The following is a 22,310-nucleotide window of genomic DNA, read 5'->3' as shown; positions in this document are numbered from 1 at the left end:
GACAGGCTCCCCGGGTCGGGTCCTGCCCCCCTAGCGTGCTCGGACAGCCCGACCTGCGCTGCGCTGCTGCTGCGCGGGTGTTGCCACAGCCCCGCATCTGCCGTGCGCGCTCCTGTGGCATCGGCGAAGCCAGCCGGAGTACGGGAGGACCGTTCTAGCGGCCAGCGCAGCGCCGAGCGCATCGTCGGGCCTGGGCGGCTCAGCAGTACGGGTCAGCTCCACGGCCACGTCTGGCTTTTGCAGCTAAGCACATCTCGGGTGGCTCTCCACGCATCTTCTGGCTTTCCCGGCAGTCCCTTACTGAATGGCCTAACACTCACTGCAGCATCCCGGTACCTAAAGCAGGACAGCACCCAAACAAGTGATGTGATTCTGGATTTCTCACATGTATTTTCCATAAACACACAACTTTGCCACTTATACAACCTTCTGGGATTAGAAGAGGAGGAAATGACTATGCAAGAAGCACAAGTGGAGTGATAATAATAATTATTATTTACTTTCACTGCGGGGGAGATTTTGTGGATAAAGCCCCTTGAACAGCATTTTACAGTTTGCATTATCTTTCCTACTGAAATCCCATTGCACTTCATTGTGTGCGGTATCATTCTGATGTAGATGTTGAAGCAAGAGCTGGGGAGGTTGCCCAGTGCCCCACAGCAGAGCTTGCCCAGGCTATGAGCAATGAAGCATGGGTAGTGCTGAGTGCACATTGTGTGTGTGAAAGAAAGCTTACGTGTTGCATGCATTTGCCTAGAACCTTTGCCTTGCCCTTCAACTCTCAACACTACAAAAGTGCTACAGTGACATTTAGTGATGCTCTTACTAATTGGACTGACGCACATTGCTGCTATACTCATAAACAGTATTGTTTGGGAGTTCTCTACATGTTGGAGGAGAGAAAACCTCCACATCAGTTTTAAAACAGTAACACTGTTATTTATTTATTTATTTATTTATTTATTTATTTATTTATTTATTTTCCCACCAAGAACTGAAATTGTGACCTAATCCAGTTGGAATACCAGAAGGCTGCAAGGAGGCCTCCCTGGAGCCCTCTCTTCTTTAAGCTTAACAAGCCCAACTTTTCTAACCTTCCTTTGTAAGAGAGGTACTCCAGCACTTTCATCACCTTTGTGGCCATCCTCTGCTCCAACTCCAAAACTCTACATCTTTCCCGAATTGGGGGCCCCAGGCCTGGATGTAGTACTGCAGGTGGGGCCTCACAAGTGCAGATTAGAGGAGAACAATCACCTCCCTTGCTCTCCTGGACACCCCTCTGCTGATGCAGCCCAGGATACTGTTAGCCTTCTGGACAGCAAGAGCACACCGCTGGCTCATGTCTGGCTTTCTGTCCACCGAGAGAAGCTGTGGGTGCCCCATCCCTGGTGGTATTCAAGGGGAAGGTTGGATGGGGCCCTGGGCAGCCCAAGTTGGTGAGTGGCAGCCCTACCTACAACAGGAGGTTGGAACTAGATGATTTTTAAGATCTCTTCCAACCTAAGTCATTCTATTATTCTATGATTTTGGAAGGTCCTCTGAGCACTGTGATTTCTCCTCATTTTGTCACTGTGCTCCACAGGGATTTGCAGTGGTATGAGCACCAGACATGGTGGAGGAGCTCCTATGGACTGCACAGTGCTTCATACTCACTGGTTTTGACCTTTAGAGATAGAGCCCAAACAAAGCTGTGAGTCAAGCAGGAAAGCTGGTGGCAGCATGCTGCACAGCTGATTTTGGGTGACAGTACAGCTGCTTGCTGGGGTGGGCTGGACTGAGTCACTTGTATAAGTGAGGAATACAAGTGTGGGAGGAAGAGCCCATCTGGGATCTGGGTGAGAGTTGGACAAAGGGAAATAGACTGAACAGGGAGAAGGGCCAAGTTTGGGTGGATCTGAGGCCTATTTAGCTTCAATCCATTCCTTCAGTGTTTTAGATTATTATAATCCAAGTGCTTTGTTTAGGAGATGGAGGAATGATCCTAGAGATAATTGAATATTTAAAGCTCTGCAGTTGTCATCATGGGTGAAAAAAACACTCACTGATTAGTAAATGGGATGCACAGTTCCCTTACATAAAGCAAAGAATGTATAAAGTGATGTATGGTAACTTGAACGTTTCCACCTGCCCATTTCGAAATAGTCACAAAATCCAGAAAAGGCCCAGTCCTACCTGTGTGAGCAGGTATGTGGAAGCAGTCCCACCGAGTCCATTTGCACAGAGCCTAAGTACAAACCAATTATTTTGCTAATGTTCTATAATTAGCATTTTCACTATTGCAACTTCGGAGCATTTTCACTACTGCATTTGCAAGTGGAACTCAATTTCTCCCCTACTGATGGAGCTTGCAGTGCACGTATCCAGCAGTACGCATGCATTTCTCCAGTTGTAAAACATGGTGTTCTTCTGCTGGGATCCCTTTTAAGGAAGAAAACATACAAATTCAGATCTCTTCTCACTGCTCAGTAGATAATGCCCGGTAGAAAAACAGAGGTGCACTTTGCTCTGGTGGTCATTTCTCCTGACTGCTTTTGTTTCCTTCCCATTTCTCAATTTTAAGTCCTGCCATCGGGAGCTGTAGCTGGTCAGCAGCAGTTGGCAAACCTATTCTCCTGTCTGCTGCTCTTCTGACTTCCACCATGCATCACCGATGCCTCACGGCAGACACAACACTATAAATAACAGGCACAGTTGGCCAGATTTCTTAATGGCAGCATGACTTGTAAATTCAATGGCATGAAAATTCTTTCTTTGCTTTTATGGAGCTTTTCAAGCACCTGAGATTACTCAGCCTGAAGATCTCAGATCTTTCTTGCCTTTATGGGCACATCTAATACTCCAAAATGTTCTCTAGAGCTGCTTTGAGAATCTGGGATGGACTGCAGTAAAGGAAGAAGTCAGGGTCGTTGTTTTTTGTCAGACAGTACTGTCATTCTAACACAAAAGTAATTTTAAATGTTAAAATTCTGCCCAGGGTTTTCATTTATTTCTCATTAGAATTAAAACCTGCAACTCTGCTGATGAAACAAAATGAAATTAAGTGGATTGCGCACAGTTATTTCATTCTGTAGGCATACTCAGATCCATGACTACCAGGACAGAAGTGTGGGACTCTGTGAATCTGTCCTATAACATTTCTTAAACACTAAGACTTGTTTAAGAACATCTCTGTGTTGGAGGAGTTACCAAAATTCTATGGTATTTGATATCATGGCTAATCTTGTTTCCCTGTGAAAATACCTCCTCTTCAATCTTCATCCCTCAGCTCTTAGGACTCTCTTAGTTCCAAGTCCTTAGCATTTCCCCAGTTATTCCTGGTATGCTGCGCAGCCTCTGACCCCGCATCCCACAGGCTGTGTCAGCAATGTGTAGGAGCTCCAGGAGGCCGTCAGCCTGCACACATTCACATTGCTGTGCTGCAGTCCCTACATCATCTCCAGATACCGCTTGTCAGGCATATGTATGGCATGAAAATGCCCTGGTGAAAAGCTGTGGGCACCACAGGAAAATGCCTACCTGTTGGAAAACCTGATAGCCAAACAGAGTTTAGAAGGCATACACTTAATTTCCTGATGCTTCCTCTCCTGCACGATCCTGTGCAGGAAACAGGTTATGGGATGAAGACTAAGAGGGCCACAACTGCACTGAAGTACCTGTAGAAGCCCTTAACACAATAGAGTTGATGGAGGGCACCATGCAATGTAAAAGCATGAATACTATCTGCTTGAAATTGAGCCAAAGCAGAACTCTTTCATGAATCCAACTGTGTCCTGTGGCATTGGTAGAAATGAGTGTCATAACCTAGCACAAGAGTTGTCTGAGGCTGCTGCAGCCAAAATCACAGCTACATGTCACGCAGACAGGGTGACCACTCAGGGTGACAAAGCTGCTCTCAGCCCAGCTCTTACCAACAAATGAGGATTTGTGCAGTTCTGTGGCTTTGGCTGTATCGCGAGATAGAACAGTAGTGTGCTGTCCTGGGAGCTGCAGTGGTAAGTCTGTACCTTATAGATCAGTCTTTCTCAAATTGTTATGACCAGTCTATATAGATAGCTTTACCCTGTGAGGAAAAAGTGTTTTAACGTGAGTGCCCCAGCTTGTGCCACAACACAATACGTGCTTGTCTGAGTAAAAGGGACCCTATTGCACCAAGGATTCAAATTATCACTGAGCAAACAGCAGGTATGTGTTGTTCTTCGTGTATTTCTTAACATTTCTACGATCAGTCTCCCTAGAAGATCTCTATTAGGCCAAAGTAGACCCCATTTGCTTTTCAAAGAGTTACAATTAAATGCAACCCTAATTAAAAATAGAGGGAAATAAGATAGGTAGCTAAAATTTACAGGAGTATCCTTGACACAGAAGGTACCTTCTTGCTATAATTGCCATCTTCAATTTTGTACTAAGATGAAAGAGTTCTTGGAAGTCATGACCCTGCCATTCTGCACTTGAAAGAGAATCTGCTGCAGCACAGCCTTTCCAGAACGAGGGCCTGGACTAAAAAGCCAGTGCAAGTTCTTATTATGTTGTTCCTTTTTCTGTGAATCCTAGGCTCATGGTTAGTTAGTGTCCTTTGTATACTTATTTGTTTAGAATTGCAGCCTTTCCATACATGAAACACTCCTTTAGAAATAATTTTTAGGCTGAAGTAACTTCATAAATAATTCACCATAGCTGCAGCTAAGTAACTAGGATCTTGGTCGTTTTCCACAGCTATCCTACATCTCTGACAAGATGGAAAAGTGCATCTAAAGCTGAAAAGAGGTGCGTATTGCAGGCAAGGAAGGCATTCTAATGAGCTTATTAAAAGGCACATGATGTCCCTCAAATTAATTTCATGGGTCTGAGGCAAGATAGTGAACCAAATATTCACATGTTCATAGGTATTTCTACCTCAATACATATTAAATGTCATCTCATCCCAAGTTCTTTATTTTTTTTAATTACTGTTTCCATGTGAAATAGTATGAATTTAGTACTTTTGTGTGTGTGCATGTGTCATTCTGTTTTATCAAACATACATACACACAGAAAAAATCAACTCTATACTTCTTACTATTGCTCCATAATTGAATTTCTATTTATAGCAGAAATGCTGTCATGGCCTGAAGCAGTGATTGAGCACCTGGTGGGAAGGCAGGGCCAAGCCAGGGGAGCTCAGGTGCAAGCAATGAATCTGAGTGACTGGAGGGAGTGAAGCCAGGATCCACCCCTTCCCAGCCCTTATTTAAGGGTTGGCAGTGGAGGTGAGAGTATCCCACTGGAGATCTCTGCATATCTGAGGCCTTCTAAAGGTAAGCAGCTTTTTTTTTTTTTTTTTTTTTTTTTTTTTTTTTTTTTTTTTTTCCCCTCTTCCACCCCCCCCCCCCCCCCCTTAATTTCTGTGTCTATAGCTGCTGTTGTGGGGCTTGTTCTCATTTGCTGCAATCAAAGATTTTGCTACTGTTATTGCTGTATTTGTTATATATAATACTGTTATTCTGTTATTGCTGTATTTGTGATTGCTTTATAGTGTTGCACTTGGTGAGCCAGCCAGATACTTATGTAGGATGGGTTATCTAAATAAATAAATGGTGCATTGGATGGTCACTGGGACCACTAATACAGTGGAAGAGGAACTCCTGGGGGAACCACTGGGATTCCTGGGTTCCTAATGGCTAAGTGCTGTATGGATTATTAAGGAATGGGGACCTATAAGGGATAATGGTCTCACTACCAAAGCCCCTTCCAAAATGGCTGACTTCTTGAATAAGTTAGGACAAACTTTTTTGGTAGCTCAGGAAAGAGTTGTAGCAGCATCTGCCATAGTATAGCTGCTGCTACTAACTATTAATGGGTATCATTCCTCTGAGGAAGAATTAAAAGATGAAAATGAGCTCTTAAAAGCCTATATTAGGCAACTGGAAAATAAAATTACGTCTTTAACAGGGCAAACGGCCTCACCTTCAAATGCAATTTCCCCTCTGAAGTTAAGATCTGTATTGTGAGAAGGGGAAAAGAATTCTGGTTGAATCTAAGAACAAAAAGAAAACCAAACAGTCTAAAATCCACCTTGAGGATCTGGGAACCTCAGCTCCTCTAGCAATAAGGCTGGGAATAGATGCTGAACTCATGGATCTCTTACAGCAACTTAAACAAAGATCCTGAGGGAGCATACCAGCCTGGCTCTTAAGATTATGGGACATGAGGGCTGAAGGTGTGGTAATTAATGGGCTTGAGATTTCTGAGCTGGCATCTATTACCACACATCCAGCCCTCAGACAAAGACTGTATGTGATGGTAATACATAGTGATGAGAACCATTCCTTCAATTCAGTGGATAATAGTGACATGTAGAATCACGTGGCTGAACAAAAGTGATAAATGCTGGTCTATGAATCTCAATGGAAAAACTTCCAAATTAGTGAACTAGGAATGAAAGAGGCCATTTATGATGATGCATTTGAGAGTCCAGACCTGCTTAAGCTGTCAGCAAGAGTGAGGGACCTCATATTCCAACAAGCTCCTTCCCACCAGCATGGCACACTGGTGTCCATACCAAACACTTCAGTGGCCTCAAAGCCCCTCATCCAACAAGCTGCCCAATTGGTGGCTGATCTAGGGGTGACAATACCTTTGAGCCAGGTGCAATATCCAAATGCTGGAAGGGGCTGAGGTCTTCCCCCAAAACTACAACCCAGAGACCCACCCCATGGACTCCTTAATCAGGACCCCTATGGGTATCCTGGAAACAGATGTTAATGACTTAATCTAGGCTCAGGTTCAATTTGCAGAAATCAATTGTCAGCTCAGTTGTGTCCTCATGCAGCTATGGAGGCAGTTGGAGGACAATCAGACATGTCAAAATATCCCCAAAAAAGCAGGGGTGAGAATTACTGAAAAAATACCAACAGGAACATGGAACCCAGAAGATTTCCTGGTTCCCAATGAAAGTAAAAAGCCTCCTCAAGTGACCTGGGCCACTAAGCCTGAGTCACCTGAGGAAGAAGAATTGACAATTGTTCACTATTTGCATGAAGGGGAATGCCAGCTCTCCTGCACTGAGGGTCCCCAGATGGGAATGGAGGCCCTATGTCCAACTGACTATTTTTTTTGGTCCCAAAAGATTATACAGTGAGTTATGGCACCAGTTGATGTGGGTACAAAAATGTCAATTATTTATGGTGATCTAACCAAATTGGAGGGAGACAGAGTGAATACTGGTAGGTCTGGGGGACAGACTATAGTTGTAACCCAGACATGGCTGAGGTTGGTGGTTGGGCATTTCCCACCCTGGGAGTTTAAGGTGTCTATTGCTCTGGTCCTAGAGTATATACTGGGTGTAGATATACTGTGGGATTTGACTCTCCAAATGACTGTAGGAGGGTTCAGACAGAGATGGATCAGTATCCAGGTGGTGCAAGTGATATGAAGAAGCCATATGAAACATGAGCCTGTTTGTTTGCCAAATCTGTGCTGGATTACTAATACTAAATAGTATAGACCCTGGGGGAGGGGCAAGAGGAAATGTCTAGAATGGTACAGGAACTAGAAAAAGTAGGGATCATAAGACCTGCACATAGCCCACATAATTCCCCTATATGGCCAGTATAAAAGTCAGGATGACAGTGGATTACAGAGAGTTAAATAAGGTCATGCTGTCCATTCATGCAGTCTTAGCTGATATTGCCTCCCTGATGGACACACTGAGTAGGGAGATAGAAGCCTATTGCTGTGTCCTAGACTTGGCAAATGCATTTTTCAGTATTCTCATTCATGAAGATCTGCAAGATCAGTTTGCATTTACGTGGGGAGGCAGGCAGTGGACCCTTTAGGTCCTGCTGCAAGGGTATGTGCATTCACCAACCTATTGTCATAACTCGGTGTGTGACCTAGCAGATTGGAATGATCCTAATGACATCAAACTGTACCACTGAATTGATGATCTCAAGTTGCTGTCTGACTCACTGGAAGCACTAGGAAAGGCAAATCTTAGTGAATGGCGTGCCACTAATTCTGTTACATATAACATGCTCCACAATATCTAGACTGGAATATATGGAGTATGATATACAGAGAGAAAGATACGGAGTATATATCTCATATGTGGAATATATGAGAGTACTTTGTGTCCTGGAAAATGTTCTTCTAGGAAAAGATAGCTAATCTCTGCATATTGATGCTTGTGACTTGGCCTGTGTGCGATACATGGTGACTGACTGCACTGAAGCTGCGATATCTGACTGCTGCTGCTTGGGATTGGTACCCAGGGTTGGATGTCATGGGCTGCCAGGCTGCACTGTGATCTGAGACAGACCCTGCAGGGCAGAGCTCCCTAAATGTGGCCCAGGCTGGACATGGCCTGTTAAACACTTGGCTGGTTTAAGTTGTGTTTCAGGTGAAGCTGTGGCAAGGTTTTTAAGTCTGTCTGACAACTGCTGTCTGTATCTGTGCTCAGCCTATTTGCAAAAGCTCCTGGGAGCTGAATGATGGAGACTACTAAAGCTGCCACAGAGTTTTCCACTTATGTAGATTTATCTCAGCTATTTTTGCTACTGAAGGTGTGTACAAATTCAGGAGATGCTGTATCTATGGGTGCAGTTACTGTGAGCACAGTCAATCATTGCTGAGGGAGGGCTACTCTGAGAGAAGCACAGAACTTATGTAAAGTCCTTCTGTGTCCTTGGTGGATCCAGGAAAATCAGCTGCAGCTGCTGTAAATGTAACAATCTTGTTACATTTTGAATGTGAAAGTACCTGATGCACGAACTGGAAAGAGCTGAACAGCTGTAGGAGTAAAGGTGGCTTTTACTTCATGGAGAGGCACAGGCAGTGCTAAGAATACCTCAGACAGGCAGACCCGGAGGGGTGGATTCTTCATTAGATTTGTACACGTCTCGCGCTCGCTCCGCTCTCACATCGGGGCATTTTGGCGCCCCCCCCCAAGCTTAGCGGCTCGGGGCCACGAGCGGCTGGAGCCCTCACAGGCACAGCGGCGCGCGCTGCTGCCGCCTGCAGGTTGATATGCGGTACTGCGGCACACGCGTTGCCAACGAGTCTCGGCGGGGCAGAAATGGCGTGACGGACTCTGGGGGGCTTCACGTAAGCGGCAGGAATCGCGCAGCGGATACACGAAACGATCAGGAAAACGCACCCCGTGCCACAGTGCGGGGGAAAGAACACCGCTTCGGCGCCTGCCTCTCCTTGCCGGAACGCTGCACAGCAGTACGAAACGCGGCCGTGCGTGATGCCGCCTGCGGAGACCGCGCCAGAACCACGCGCGGAGCGGGGGCGCGCCGCCCTTAGGAGTAGGAACGCTGCTTGGGCTGCGCAGCACGCGTGCGCAGTGCCGCTTGGAAGACCGATGACCATAGAGCGTGGCGGACCCAGAGCGCAGCGCAGCCTGCAGCACGTTGCGTTGTTTTCTTCTTACTGGAGAGACGTCGTCGGTGAGCGCCGTGACCGTCATCAGCGCGGAGCCGGGGCGGGCCGGGGGCTCCGCTGCCACCGCTCCTCCTGCACCGCGCCTGAACGTCCGGCAGCTGAGGGCGGGGCCGCAGGGCGGGAAATCCCCGCCTCCCCCCTCCCCCCCCCCGCACGGCGTCACCCACCGCCCGCTGCACCCCTCTGTCACTCCTCCTTCGCACCTCCCGGCTGCCGCAGTCGACGACTAAAGATCAAAAATTTATTTTCACAGCCGTAATAAAAATGATTCCAGGACTTCTGTAAACCACTGCATACATGCTGTAGCACAGCAAAGTAGTAACAAGTGCTCAGAGTTTTAAACATGCCGTAACTGATACCTTCTGTACTGAGAACAGCTCACAAAGCAGCTCTCTGTACACTCCAAAGAGTGTTGTTTAATAATTAATATGAGTAATTAAGGTCTGATGATGACCACAGTTAGTGTGACAGCAGTAACATCACTACCTGTATTTAATACTACAATACTTTAGATGGGAATATATTAAGAAATAATCATGTATTTAGTAATCAGCTACTGATTACTTATATTATTTATTAATAATATCATTATTAATATATTATGATAATATAATATGATTTATTATTATTAATACTAATATTATTACTGATAGGGAGCTGCCTGCACTCCTGGTTAAGTTAGTTACAGCCCTCACTGTAAGGCCCTGAGAAATCCCTATTTTAATCTGTTGTTCCTTAGGCTAAAATAATGCTGACAATGCAAGAATATTATTTTTAATGTGAATGCCATTACATAAATGGCTACAAGTACCAAAATGCACCTGGGAAATCTATTTAGCTTTGAAGTATTTTTTGTAAATCCAACAAATTTCTCTATTTTTGCCTCACCAAAAATATTATTGTAATGCATGTTTTCTAAGTATATAGCACAAGGACAAATACTTACAGATGTCACGTTTCCAAAGAGTCATCCCTAGTCAGCTGCACAGACCTGACTGTCCTCCATTTTAAGGTACCAATGTAAAACTACACGTGTATTTCATTTTGCAGTCCATTTGTTTTTACTGAGGCACGGACAAGTTTGCTTATAATGTCTCACAGAACACTTTTGTGAAGAACAATGATAACATTTTCCTATGACTGCAGTGTATGGTTGAAGCAATAGCCTACGGATCAGCCCGCAGTGACAGCAAGTCTGGGAATTCCACACACGCCTTTCATCTGTTTGTTTCATTCGCCACCTAATTGTTTGTCAATGGTTTTTTCCAAGCGTGTCCATAATTCAGCACAAGAGAAGCTTACAGGGAACATCTGCAAAGTATTCCATGCTGCTGTTGCTGTAGAATACGCATAATAGTTGGTGAGATACATCACTGTGAAACTAAACACACAACTGTTCAAAAGGCAACAGACTCAGCATATTAATCCATCTTCTCTGAGAATGCAGCACAAATGAACAGTGATTATCAGTGGGATGATTCATGATGCAGTTAGCGTTTAAATTCCTTTTTTGTTAGTGTCATGAGATGGGGAAAAGCACCAATTATTAAAAAACAAACACAGAGAGAAGGGGAGCACCAATAGCTGTAGGACTGTGGGATTTTTATGCATTTGCCTTCAAAGGACAAGACAGGACAAAACCATCCTTCTGTGTCTCTTAGGAGACAAATATCAGCAGCAAGATGTGGGCTGAACTGGTTTCCTTTCAAATACCAAAGCCAAATTGTCAATTGAGACATTTCTAAACACGTTTGTAAGTACAGCAGCTGCAGACAACTATTCCACGCTGCGGTTGTATAACAGTACACTGGCATCCAAAGTAAGGTCTTGTTTGAAAACGTAACAATTTCAAACTATAATTACACATTAGTCTCCGATTTACTTACTGTTCCAAGTGTCACACATGAATAACTGCTTTATTCCACCCACAATGCAGTTATGGTTCAAAAATCAGTTTGTCACAGACTGCACAAACGCACGAAGACATCAATAGCTAAAGCCAAACCTGATGATCCAAGTTCCTCTTTTTTATCACAGTCCAAGGCTGACTACACCTTTAAAACAGAGCAGTATCTTAATGTTAGGACACAAAAGTGCAGAAGTGTTTGAAAATGTCACTAGTTTAATTTTATACTTTTCTCAAGACAAAAACTGTAGAGAAACTGTGAGTCAACAAATCACATTTTAAACCCAACTTCGATCTTTATTTAAAATGGACCACTATGATCTTCAAAAAGTTTCTGAAATAGGAATAAGTAAAAATATATTTAATACTTTAACTTCCTTCCCCCTTTTCGAAAGGGCTCCAACATTCCTACAAACCGACGTGCCTTAGGAAAGCAGCAGTGTACATTTCATTATCACAGAGGTGTGCCACGGTTTGGTTTTTCGCTGACTCACATCTTCAAATAACGATCACAAAACCCCACACAGACACCGTCATTGAAGCTGTTTCAACAATAAGGATTTCAGTACACACTTTGCTCTTTGTTTCAACATGAAAGAACTTTAAATAGATTAACTCTTCTCTGCCTGTGAGCTCACTTCTTGTACTGAATACATCAACACAGAGACACAAATCATGTAACACAGTAGGAGGTCATTCAGTGTAAGCTGTACGAGCATCTCACATGGATTTAACAAAGAAGGAATAACAGGCAGTTATTCCTTGCAAGGAAACCAAACATGGACAGTGTTAACATCAAGAATTAATTAACTTCTCCTCCTAAATTGCACATTCCCAACAACCAGGATGAAGTACGTTACTGCCTTTTAAAAGAATCACCGTGTCAAAGTGCCTGATGACACAAAGTCATTTTGCAGCTCCTTCCATGTGTTACCTCATTAGTGAAAACACTTACTTCAAAATATTTATAAAAGCAAGAGACATATCCTCGTATCATCACATTGTATGACACAAAACTAAGCAATAGAACTTAACTGCAAAATCCTCTTTTTATGTCTTCTGCTATTTTTTAGGGTATTTGGCATAGGCACTTGGTAAAAGTTATTACGTGTGTCTGCTCCCAACAAGTACCACGCAAGTTAGATAAGGTACAAAAAGTTTAAGACTACAAATATGGAAACCAAGAGAAATATGCAAATGCACAGCACTTTACTAACAGTGATCCGTTCCACCAAGTTTAAAACATGTCTTGAAATACGAAAGCAGATGTGCCTGTTTTTCTTTCCACTGGTACATTTATAAATATCGTAGTATGCAGTTAACTTATAAATTGTAAAAAATCTAGGTAAGTTTTCACATCTATTTAATCTTATTATGATTTAACAGTAAAACCATATGAAATATTTGAAATTCACAGTACACATATAAAGCATCATATTATTGTGTATTAAAAAATAAGCTTAAGACCAAGAAAGCAGCTTGAAGCCATTTACAATATATCCTCCAACAACAACAACAAAAAATAATTAAAAAGTGCTTTTATAATAATCATAGTTTTTCAAACAGCAAAGTAAACATAGTGTTAGACCAATTCCCAAATACTGGCCCTGGCACAGCACACAGAACAGACGTGGCTCAGGGACCATTCGTACTGCTCAGTGCGTACTCACTGCACCTGTGCATCCACCTTCTGCTCATGGCAATAACAGCTGTGAGTACCATTCATCGTGGTAAGAATTCTACAAAACCATTACAGTGCAAATGAACCTAAATATGTTGTGCACTTTGTAATGTGGGCGGGAGTTGGAAAAGACTGGGATGGGATTGGGCTGGAATGAACGAACCTCAAGACTAATAGAAGCTCACTGAATGGCTGATATTGATATTAATTATTAATTAATTTGATATTAATTACTGATTGTAAAGGTGAGCAAGAAAAGCAACTGAGTTTCTCACATCAAAATTGAAATCAGTCTAGCACTATTAAACGGACTAATTATCAGTGATTTATATAATTTTTATACAAAATACAAAAGCATAAAATATATTTCATTCATTAACATGATACGAGTACCATGCCTGTATGTTACCACAGATTACTTTTTTTCTTGCAGCAGGGACATTCTTCTTGCTTAGCTGCACAGTGATCACAAAGTATGTAATGTTGACATGGATTCAGGACAATGCTACGATCACCTTCTTGACACACTATACACTTCTTTGACTGAAGCTGAAAAATCACCTGTAAGATGATTACTGCACTCAGTAAAAGGATTCCAAACTGTACAGTTGTGTTTTAGCAATTTTATGCTTAGCTGTCCTGAATAAAACTCTAACACCACAAAGAATAATGGCTTTTGTATGACAAATAACAAAGGTGAGGGTTGTAAGACCTGAGCACGCACAACCACTACAGCAGCAGCTGGAGGAGTATAGGTGCACTTAGACAAGAAAATATCTAGGCTAGCACTTCTGGACTGCAGCTTCTCTGCATCACTGGGATAAGTGACACAAAGCAAGAAAAAAAAACAGATGGAGAACTCAGCCTTTTTTAGTGTTGTGTGCTTCCTTGTTTTGACATTTCAAAGTACTGTTACATTTTTGTAGGTTGTGAGAGGTGTTTCCATTAAGACAAAATGCAAGTTTCCCAGATATGCTGTACTTTGAATAAAGCTACAGGGACAGACTTTGGGGAGGATGCAAATAGATGTCTCCATGTAGTAAACCACGTCAACCTTATAAAGGGACAGGAAGAAGTGAAAGGCATCTAAAAGCTACATTAATTTTTGAGAAAGTCATCTTTGGATTAAGAGAAGCAATACTAAGACAGCACCTTTCTCCTGGAAGGAGGAGATAGATGAGAAGAGGCCACAGTGGTAAAGGAAACCTGAGAAGCTGAGCAGCTGGTAAAGGCTGGTAATTGTTCCAAACAGCCCAGTCTGGCTGAGATGACTTCTGTCCCAGCACCTAATGATTTTGTTCAGATAGATTCCAGGACTGTTTTGCTTCTATTTAAAATCCATCAGGAGAAAAACAACAGTGATCCCTAAAGCAAATGTACTCAGCACACGAGCCTGGTAAATAGCAAGTCTCATCTATCTACTTTATTGCCAGAGACTTGAATTATGTTTCAACCTCCTGTAAGGAGAGCCTGGCTTTTGTTCAGGGCAACAGTTCATGCTGATACAGATGGCACTGGACAGGAGGAGCACTGAGACAGAGAATAAACTGCTGAACTCAAACAGGTACAGGAGTATGGCAGACTGTTCCACCAGTAAGTGGGAGGAAATATTACTTTTTTTTTTTTTTGTCTGGACTGTCCCATGACAGTCAAAGCAAGAAGAACTGCCATCACATCATTATCACTGCCCTTTGAGACTGTAGAATAAAACGTAATGTGGAAGTAAGCTAGGCTCAGGACAGTCTGAAGTAGGAATGAGGCTTCTGATGCCTGGAGCAGCACACTGTCACTATTATCTCCCTTGATTATGCTCAGAGGAGGGGTATATGACTTTCAAAGCTTTGCCAGCCCTGAGAAATGCTCTGCATCTGACAGCAAACGAGCATCTTACGTTTTCGCAGAACCTAAGTTTGGATTTTAGAGAAGGTGGAATGCAGCATTATGGTCACTAATGTGACTAAGGGACCAAAGCATCTGACATGAGGAGAGGCTGAAAAAAGAAAAGGTATCTTATCAATGTGTATAAATACCTTGTGGGAGGAAGTAAAAAAGATACAGTCTCCTCTTGATGGTATCCAGTGAAAGAAGAGGCAACATGCACAAATGATAAAAAGAGGAAATCCCACTTTTACAGTGAGGGTGGTCAAACACTGGACAAGGTTGCCCACAGAGGTTCCAGCATCTCCATCCTTGAAGATATTCAAAACATTTCTGGGCCAGGCTGTAACAATCTGCTCAGGTTGACCCTGTTTGAGTGGGGCATTGGACTGGATGATCTCCAGAGGTCCTGTCGATTGCCAGTGATTCTATGCTCCAAGTCTGTACTGGCCTCTCTGACTATACAAACTCCTAGAGCAGAACCTCACCACCTACATTCTAAACAAGTGAATAATGTGTAATTGTTTACATTTATTTACTACAACTGTTTTAATTTATATAGGTAGTGGCTGAAATATTGGCCATTTAAGCTTTTTCAGAATCTTTTTTTTTTTTTTTTCCCATATCACCCTCAGAACTGCTGGTCCTTTATTCTGATAGCTGACCAAAAAATTAGAAGAATCTATCAGGCTGAGAACTCTGATCATCATGTAATCCAGAAGGAAAGACTTAACACTGAGATCAGTGGTGCTCTCTGAAATTAAACCTGGCATATGCATCTCACTGAAGCTTACTGAGCTGTCAGTTTTAGTTAAGCAAAAATAGTTACACAGATGAAGGCACTCACCTCATCTATTGTTCCTAAATCTAAGTGCAGCCGGCTTTGTAAGGAGCGAAGCTTTGGCAAGGATATTTTTTCTATGTCTCCATAGTTTTCCATGTAAGGTAATGAAGTAGATAGGCAGGCAGCTAATTGCACCTTCAGCTTTTTTAATTTATTTTCCACTGCTTCCTTCTTCTGAAGAGCAAGTTGTTTGTCAGCAGATGCAACGTCAGCACGTTCATTTGCTTCTTGAGCCTCTTTCTGCCATGCATCACATGCCTGAGAGAAAGCAATTTCCAGAATGTAAGAAAAATTATTATTTTTTTAAAATTAAAAACGGAAGAGCAAATTTGGAAGCTTTCAAAGGTGCAGATTTCTAATTTTAGACACAACGATGTAATTATGGTCAATTTAATTGTCTTTCCTACTTATCCAACTGTCGCATTTATGGAGCTCTATGAATGGAACACGTGTTCAAATTTCAGTGTCAGGAGACATTAAAATCTGCCAGAACGCAGCAGAGCTACTTTGCTACTCCTTGTCACAGAGAATATGATATGAGAGGAAGAAAAGGACTACAGGAAATGCACTGGAGTGGCAATTGTCAAGAGCCTCAGTTTGACCGCTGAGATGGCTGAGTATCATCCAGGCACAATACGCAGCCAGAGTTGGTAGCAAGCCTTTTTGTGTGTGTGTGTGCTTACCAACAGGCAGGGGTACAGAAGGGAATGTATGTCTTTAGTTACTTTACACTGAGATACACTGCTGTTCAGCACTAATGGGTCTGCTTCCTTTACGCTGCCAGCTCATTGGGGAGATGGAAAAATCATCATTTGCAGTCAATTCACTTGATAAACTGTAAAAAAATCTCTGGGTTCAAGGATAATAAAACATGTAAAAAGGAAAAACAGTTGGAGGTGCATGTTTACTAAATACAGAGAAAATGTAATACTACCATGAGTGAACATACCTGTTTCACTTGTTGCCACGATTCTTCCCATTGTTTTAGTTTTCTCTTGGCATCATCAAGTTCCTGTCTAACTCGAGTTAGTTCATTCCCACTGCTGTTTGAACTTACTGAGGGGGCAGTGCCACTGCTTAGAACTGGGGATGGGCTGGGAGAGAAATTCCCACTTACAAAGTCCCACATGCTCCCTGTAACACCATTTAAACCTGTAAAACAAAAAATATTCTGCAGCAGGGTGTGCAGATGTTTCACATGCAGAACTACGTAACCACACCGAAAATGCAAAACTTACACTTTTACCTGCAAGACTCATTATTTTACTATCTTCAGAAATGTAAAAGTCAGGAAAATATTTGTAGTTTTGGAGCAATTCAGGAAACTTAGCACATGCTTTGCTCCTGCTGCTTTTAATAAAAGAGATCACAGTCCGCAAGAGGAGAAGAAATAGTGGGAATATATTCATATACAAAACCTTTATTCCCAGAAGTTCATACATCATTTCAGTTTTTCCTCTCTATTTTCTATTTTTTTTTTCAACTTTCAATTAGCAAAAGTTGTAGCTAACACGTGTTCTTGCTGCCTACTCTATCTCCCCCTTTCAAATGCCTCACTAAGTAAATATCTCCTCCTTCCAAGAACATTTTTTGCCTTCACTAGGAAGGAAAAGTTAACTCCTTGAACTCTCTCCCACATACCTCATTTAACACCACTGTCAGCAATGTTAACAATTATAATAGCTGGGCTTTGTCTTCCGGATCAAGTCATGCAACTTTACAAAGCCTTGAGCCGAACCCTCCTGACCTGCCACTGATTGCCCTCTTAAAACACAGCAGTGCAGCCTTCAGCCTACTTACCTAAAGAGTTGTGAGAAGAGGCGGAGGTGCCTAATATATTCTGTTCTGACTTCAAAGGCTGAGGCTGCTGGTGGTGAGGGACCATAGTGGATGAAACAAAAGACTGAGAAAGTGATTGTGAAAGAGAATTGAGTGGAGAGGTTGAAAGGGATGATGATGAATGTAAAGAGGAGGAACGAACAAGAGAACCTGGAATATTGACAGGTGCTGAGCTTTCCAGTAATCTTTTACCTAAGCATGCACAAAAAAATAAAAAAATAGAAATTAGTTCCAAAGCAGGACACAGCTCTGCAAGTATTCTTCTTAAAAAACCTATCATTTAAAATTAAATTGCATATTCAAATACCTGCCATTAATAAAGAAAGTATTATTTATCTGCTCTTCTAAAAAATATATTAAAATTGAGCACTTTGAGGCAGTGACATCATCTGTGGCTACAGAGAAAGAGAAAACGTTTTTCAGATCAGGTTATCTGACTTACAAATATTTACAGCCAACTGAACCAAGTGGAAAAACTGACTGGAGCTTAAAGGAGTAAGAAAAAAATTGTTTTCTATTTCAATACATAAATTAGAGTTGAGAAACCGAGACTACATACCTTGAAAATGTTTTACTGCATAATAGTCAGAAATACCTCAATTTCTTTCTTTTACATAGTTTTGTTCAGTAGATTTTAAATGTCAAATGTACTTAACTCTACAGAAACTAAGTTTGAAACAAAGTAATAAATAATATAACAAATAGAACAAATGTATTGCTCATCATTTTCCAAAACAACGGTAATAATAAAAGTAAGGTATCTTTAGAATGGATGTTAAATGATGCAATGACTTGAATAACTGAACAGATGCATTGGATTTTCCCAATCAGGAAACAGTTCAGTATTTACTGTAAAGATTTTAAACAATAACTTTTGAATAGCAATAAAAATGACATCACCTTTTCCTTGAAGAAAATAAAGCGGTCAAGTGAGTTATAGTAAAAGCATGAGTCATTATTATGGTTTTGTTTTTGCATAAAACTGATGAATTTCTGTCATCAGAGAAAACATCACTCCTTTTAGAAATATTAAAAATAAAAAAGAAGAAAGGAATGCTCATTATAAGCTGCACTGCAACAATGTCTTCAAAAATATATCATGGAATACTCAGGAAGATACAGGGCAGACCAGAGATGTACATGACATCGCAAACAATAAACCTACATCCCTGTTTGCAGGAGAAGCAAGGGAGCAACACAGTAAAGGCTTAAGAATCTGGCACAGTAAGAACTCTCATAAATTTTAAGAGCCAAAGTATAGATCTCAAGCAAACACTGTATGGAGTTGTAACAGAGCCATCTCTTTTCTAGTACTTGAATTATTCCTCACATCACCTGGAATTTGCCCAACACAATCAGCATTGAGGAGCAAGGCTGTGGATGAGGACAGGCCAGGGCTGCCCCATGCTGGGCACAGTCATTCCCCACCACCCGCAGTGCAGAGCTGCTGCAGCACACAGCCAAACCCATCAGCAGTTCTGGTGGTGCTTCTGGGAAAAGGCGTATAAGAGGGCAAAAAGCTGCAAAGCAGCATGGATTGAGAAAAAAGGTATAAGAAACAGCCCTGCAAACACCAACGTCAGTGAAGAAAGAGCAGGAGGGGGTGGCTCCAGGTACCAGAACAGAGATTGTCTGCAGCTTGTGGTCAGGATATTCTATAAATGCATCAGGACATTCTATAAATGTATGCAAGTCAGTCCTTCCATCAGCTATTATGCCCACAGCCCCATGGGCATGCCAAAAACATTTCCTTAATAGACCGACCCCTTCCAAAAGAGACAGGATGACAGCAGTCTAACCTGCTTACATCTCAAAATTAAACAGAAAGAACACAACTGAGAACTCTTCTCCACAGTCACTATTGTCTGTAACAAGAGTAAACACTTAGAAAGGTAAATAAAATTACTTTAAGTGATATGTAGTTTGATTTTACAACTTGAACCGCTTACTTGCTAATCCAAGGTCACTGCCTTCTTGATCTTCCAACTCTCTATTTATGGAGGCAACATTCACACCGTTGAAATGTATATCTAAAGCTGAACCTGTTAAACAAAACACTGTACCAGTGAATTATCCATATAACTATCGTGATGCTGAAATGAGGGAACTTTGATTATTTTTATTAAAATTTCCATAATAAAAATCTTTACTGTCTAGATCGTATCTAACACCACACAGCACCATCCACTGGCCACGGTGTGTTCCAATTAACACTAATAATTTCCTAACTGGGAAGACCTAATAAGGCATCCGAGATGATTTTGATGAATAGCTATACTGTCAATACAGTTGACGTGGGAAACATTATGGGGGAGGGAACCACCTGCTGCACTGGACAGGATGCCCAAGAAAGGATGTTCCTCTGCCCCAACTTGCACTTCTCACCTGGCATCTCACACAGTTTTCTCTGTCCTTTCTTTTCCTCCCTCTTCTTACATTTCCATTTTTCTCTGTAAATGATATTCACCATTGTGTTCCATCAGCACTGGACCTCACTAATCACTTTTTGTGCATGTCAACCTTTCTCAGCATGTTTGTATAACAACACCATACACATGAATGAGATGCTTCTTTCTTTTCTTGTGTTGTTTTTTTTCCCTGCTAGAACAAAAGCAGGCTATTCACACTATCTCCCTTGTCTGACAGGAGTAGCTCGCAGTATCATACCTTCTTCTGCTCCATCATTCTTCAGTGTTCAATGCACCACCTAAGCCTCAATGTTAAGTGCTAGCTCTATTTGATCAGCATGCTCATTCTCAGCTCCCCTATCCCCTTCTCTTCTTCAGCTCTTGAGGAAAATTACTCAGCCAGCAGACAGAAAAAAACTTAAGAGCTCCCCAGGAAATCATGATGAAGGGACAAAGAAAAGGCTTCAGACCTCACTGTCTGACAAAGCTTCCTCAGTTCTTGCTAATATAACTCCTGCATTTCCCATAATCCTTTATCCAAATCCATTCAGCCTCTTTTCCCATTACCACCTACCCTCTTCTATTCCTGCAGCTCCTTCGCTTTTTTTTTTTTTTAACAATTCTTCAATGCACCCATTTCTACAAGAACATTACATATTTGTTCTACGAGAGTGTTTTAATTTTTTGCTCTATTCAGATGATGTACAGCACTTCACTTTCATTGCCATCCTGTATATACACAAAGTAGAACTCTGGAGAAGTAACTTACGTATATGAAACTTCTTTGGGGGAAAAAACCCACAAAATCTACACAGTTACAGTAAAGTACATTAACTTATCCTTCCATGAGACATGGACATCATGACTCAACTTCAAATAACAAAAATAGCATCCTGAAAACTATTTTAGAAAAATAGCTGAAGATAGCAGAGGCATATTTTACCTCAGAAGAATCAAGAATCTCTTAAGCTCAGTAACAGAATGACAAAAGGACATGGGAAACAGAGCATGTAACAGCTTAAATGACTTTGCAACACTTATTCTGTGTATAATTTTAGTATATAATTTTAAAATTAAACTGGATTAGCAACACATCAAGTATGTGGAAATTAGACCTTGGATTTTACTGTTACACTAGTTACTTGTTCTGGTCAACTAGCACATACTTACTCCAAAAGCTCTCTTTATTTCCACAAAAGATTTATTTCCATAGCATTAACTGTAAGCAGTGACATTACAATACTTACAAAGAACAAAAACTAAGAATCTGCTCACTAATTCTGACAACTAAAAATAATTTTACATGTATGTTTCAACACACAGCTCATCCAACAAACCTTTTTTAGGAAAGCAGGGTATATACTTGTGAGACTGTAGAAAAATATCTGCCATTTAACATTCTGCACAGATTTCTTTCAAAAAAGATGAGAAGAGGAAATGCCTACCTTACCATTGCTAAGTGCTGACTCACTGCCTGCAGTCTCCTGCTCTCTGGCACACACTGATTTAAACACAAACCTTCAAGCACACCAGCTAATCACAGCACACCCCTGCTCATGTGACTGACACCACAAGCTGCAAAATACAATGTCCTTCAAATCACATTTCCTGTTACAGCCTCCTAAAAAAATCACATTTACTGTAGAAGTTCCACGTATTTCAACAAGTTTGTGCATAACACTAATTACACTATATGTCAATACTGTCACTTGGAGGGATGGAGAAAAGCTGTCTGAAAGGGTTGCCAGAAACCACATGAAATTCAACAAAGCCAGATAAAGTAATGCTGCACCTGGGATAGAATAATCACTTGCAATAGTACAGGCTAGGGACCAAATGACCAGAAAGCAGTTTTGCAGAAAAAGAGCTGGGAATCCCAACAAACAGTACATTCAGCATGTTCTCGGGGGAAGTAAAAGCAACTGGCCTGCATTAGTAACAGTGCAGCCAGCAGGCTGAGGGAAACAATTGCTCTCCAGCACCTGTGAGACCACAGCAAGAGCACCTTGGCTGGTTTTGGGTTTCTCCATGCAAGAAAGACATTTACATGCTGGAGTGTGTCCATTAGCACTGAAGTGCTTGTTATCTGGATGGTCAGGGGACTGAAGCACATAATATACAAAGACTCAAACTCTCAGACTTTGTATTCTTGAAGTGATTCAGTTGATCTGTCAATGTATTTAGGAACTCAAGCAGGCCAATCAGCAACAGCAGCATGAAATGTTTGATACAGGTGTTCAAAAACTGATTTATTGACAGAACATACAGTATGCTCTGTTCAGCCTTCAGTGATACAGTGTAAAAAGTACACAGCAGTTCAGAAGACAACAC

General features: G+C 41.7%; 1 protein-coding gene across 23 annotated transcripts in view; it reads right to left on the bottom strand.

The window, feature by feature from the left end:
• Positions 1 to 10,460: 10,460 nt before the first annotated feature.
• Positions 10,461 to 22,310, bottom strand: part of UNKL (unk like zinc finger) — a 37,580-nt gene continuing 25,730 nt past the window's right edge. For 15 of the 23 annotated variants that reach the window (XM_015294511.4, XM_025155166.3, XM_015294517.4 and 12 more), the window contains 5 exons: positions 19,521 to 19,613; positions 17,533 to 17,763; positions 16,682 to 16,884; positions 15,736 to 15,990; positions 11,601 to 13,571 (listed from right to left, as the gene is read on the bottom strand). In XM_015294511.4, coding sequence (XP_015149997.2) covers positions 13,416 to 13,571; positions 15,736 to 15,990; positions 16,682 to 16,884; positions 17,533 to 17,763; positions 19,521 to 19,613 — 938 coding nt within the window. In that variant the 3' untranslated portion in view covers positions 11,601 to 13,415. Of the gene's footprint in view, positions 11,478 to 11,600; positions 13,572 to 15,735; positions 15,991 to 16,681; positions 16,885 to 17,532; positions 17,764 to 19,520; positions 19,614 to 21,429; positions 21,473 to 22,310 lie in introns of those variants that run through there. The other 8 variants (XM_040647689.2, XM_046900838.1, XM_046900840.1 and 5 more) reach the window with 4 other exon arrangements.

Source organism: Gallus gallus, chromosome 14, assembly GCF_016699485.2.
Source record: "Gallus gallus isolate bGalGal1 chromosome 14, bGalGal1.mat.broiler.GRCg7b, whole genome shotgun sequence".
NCBI classification, from domain to species: domain Eukaryota; kingdom Metazoa; phylum Chordata; class Aves; order Galliformes; family Phasianidae; genus Gallus; species Gallus gallus.
This window is presented reverse-complemented; position numbering and strand designations above follow the sequence as displayed.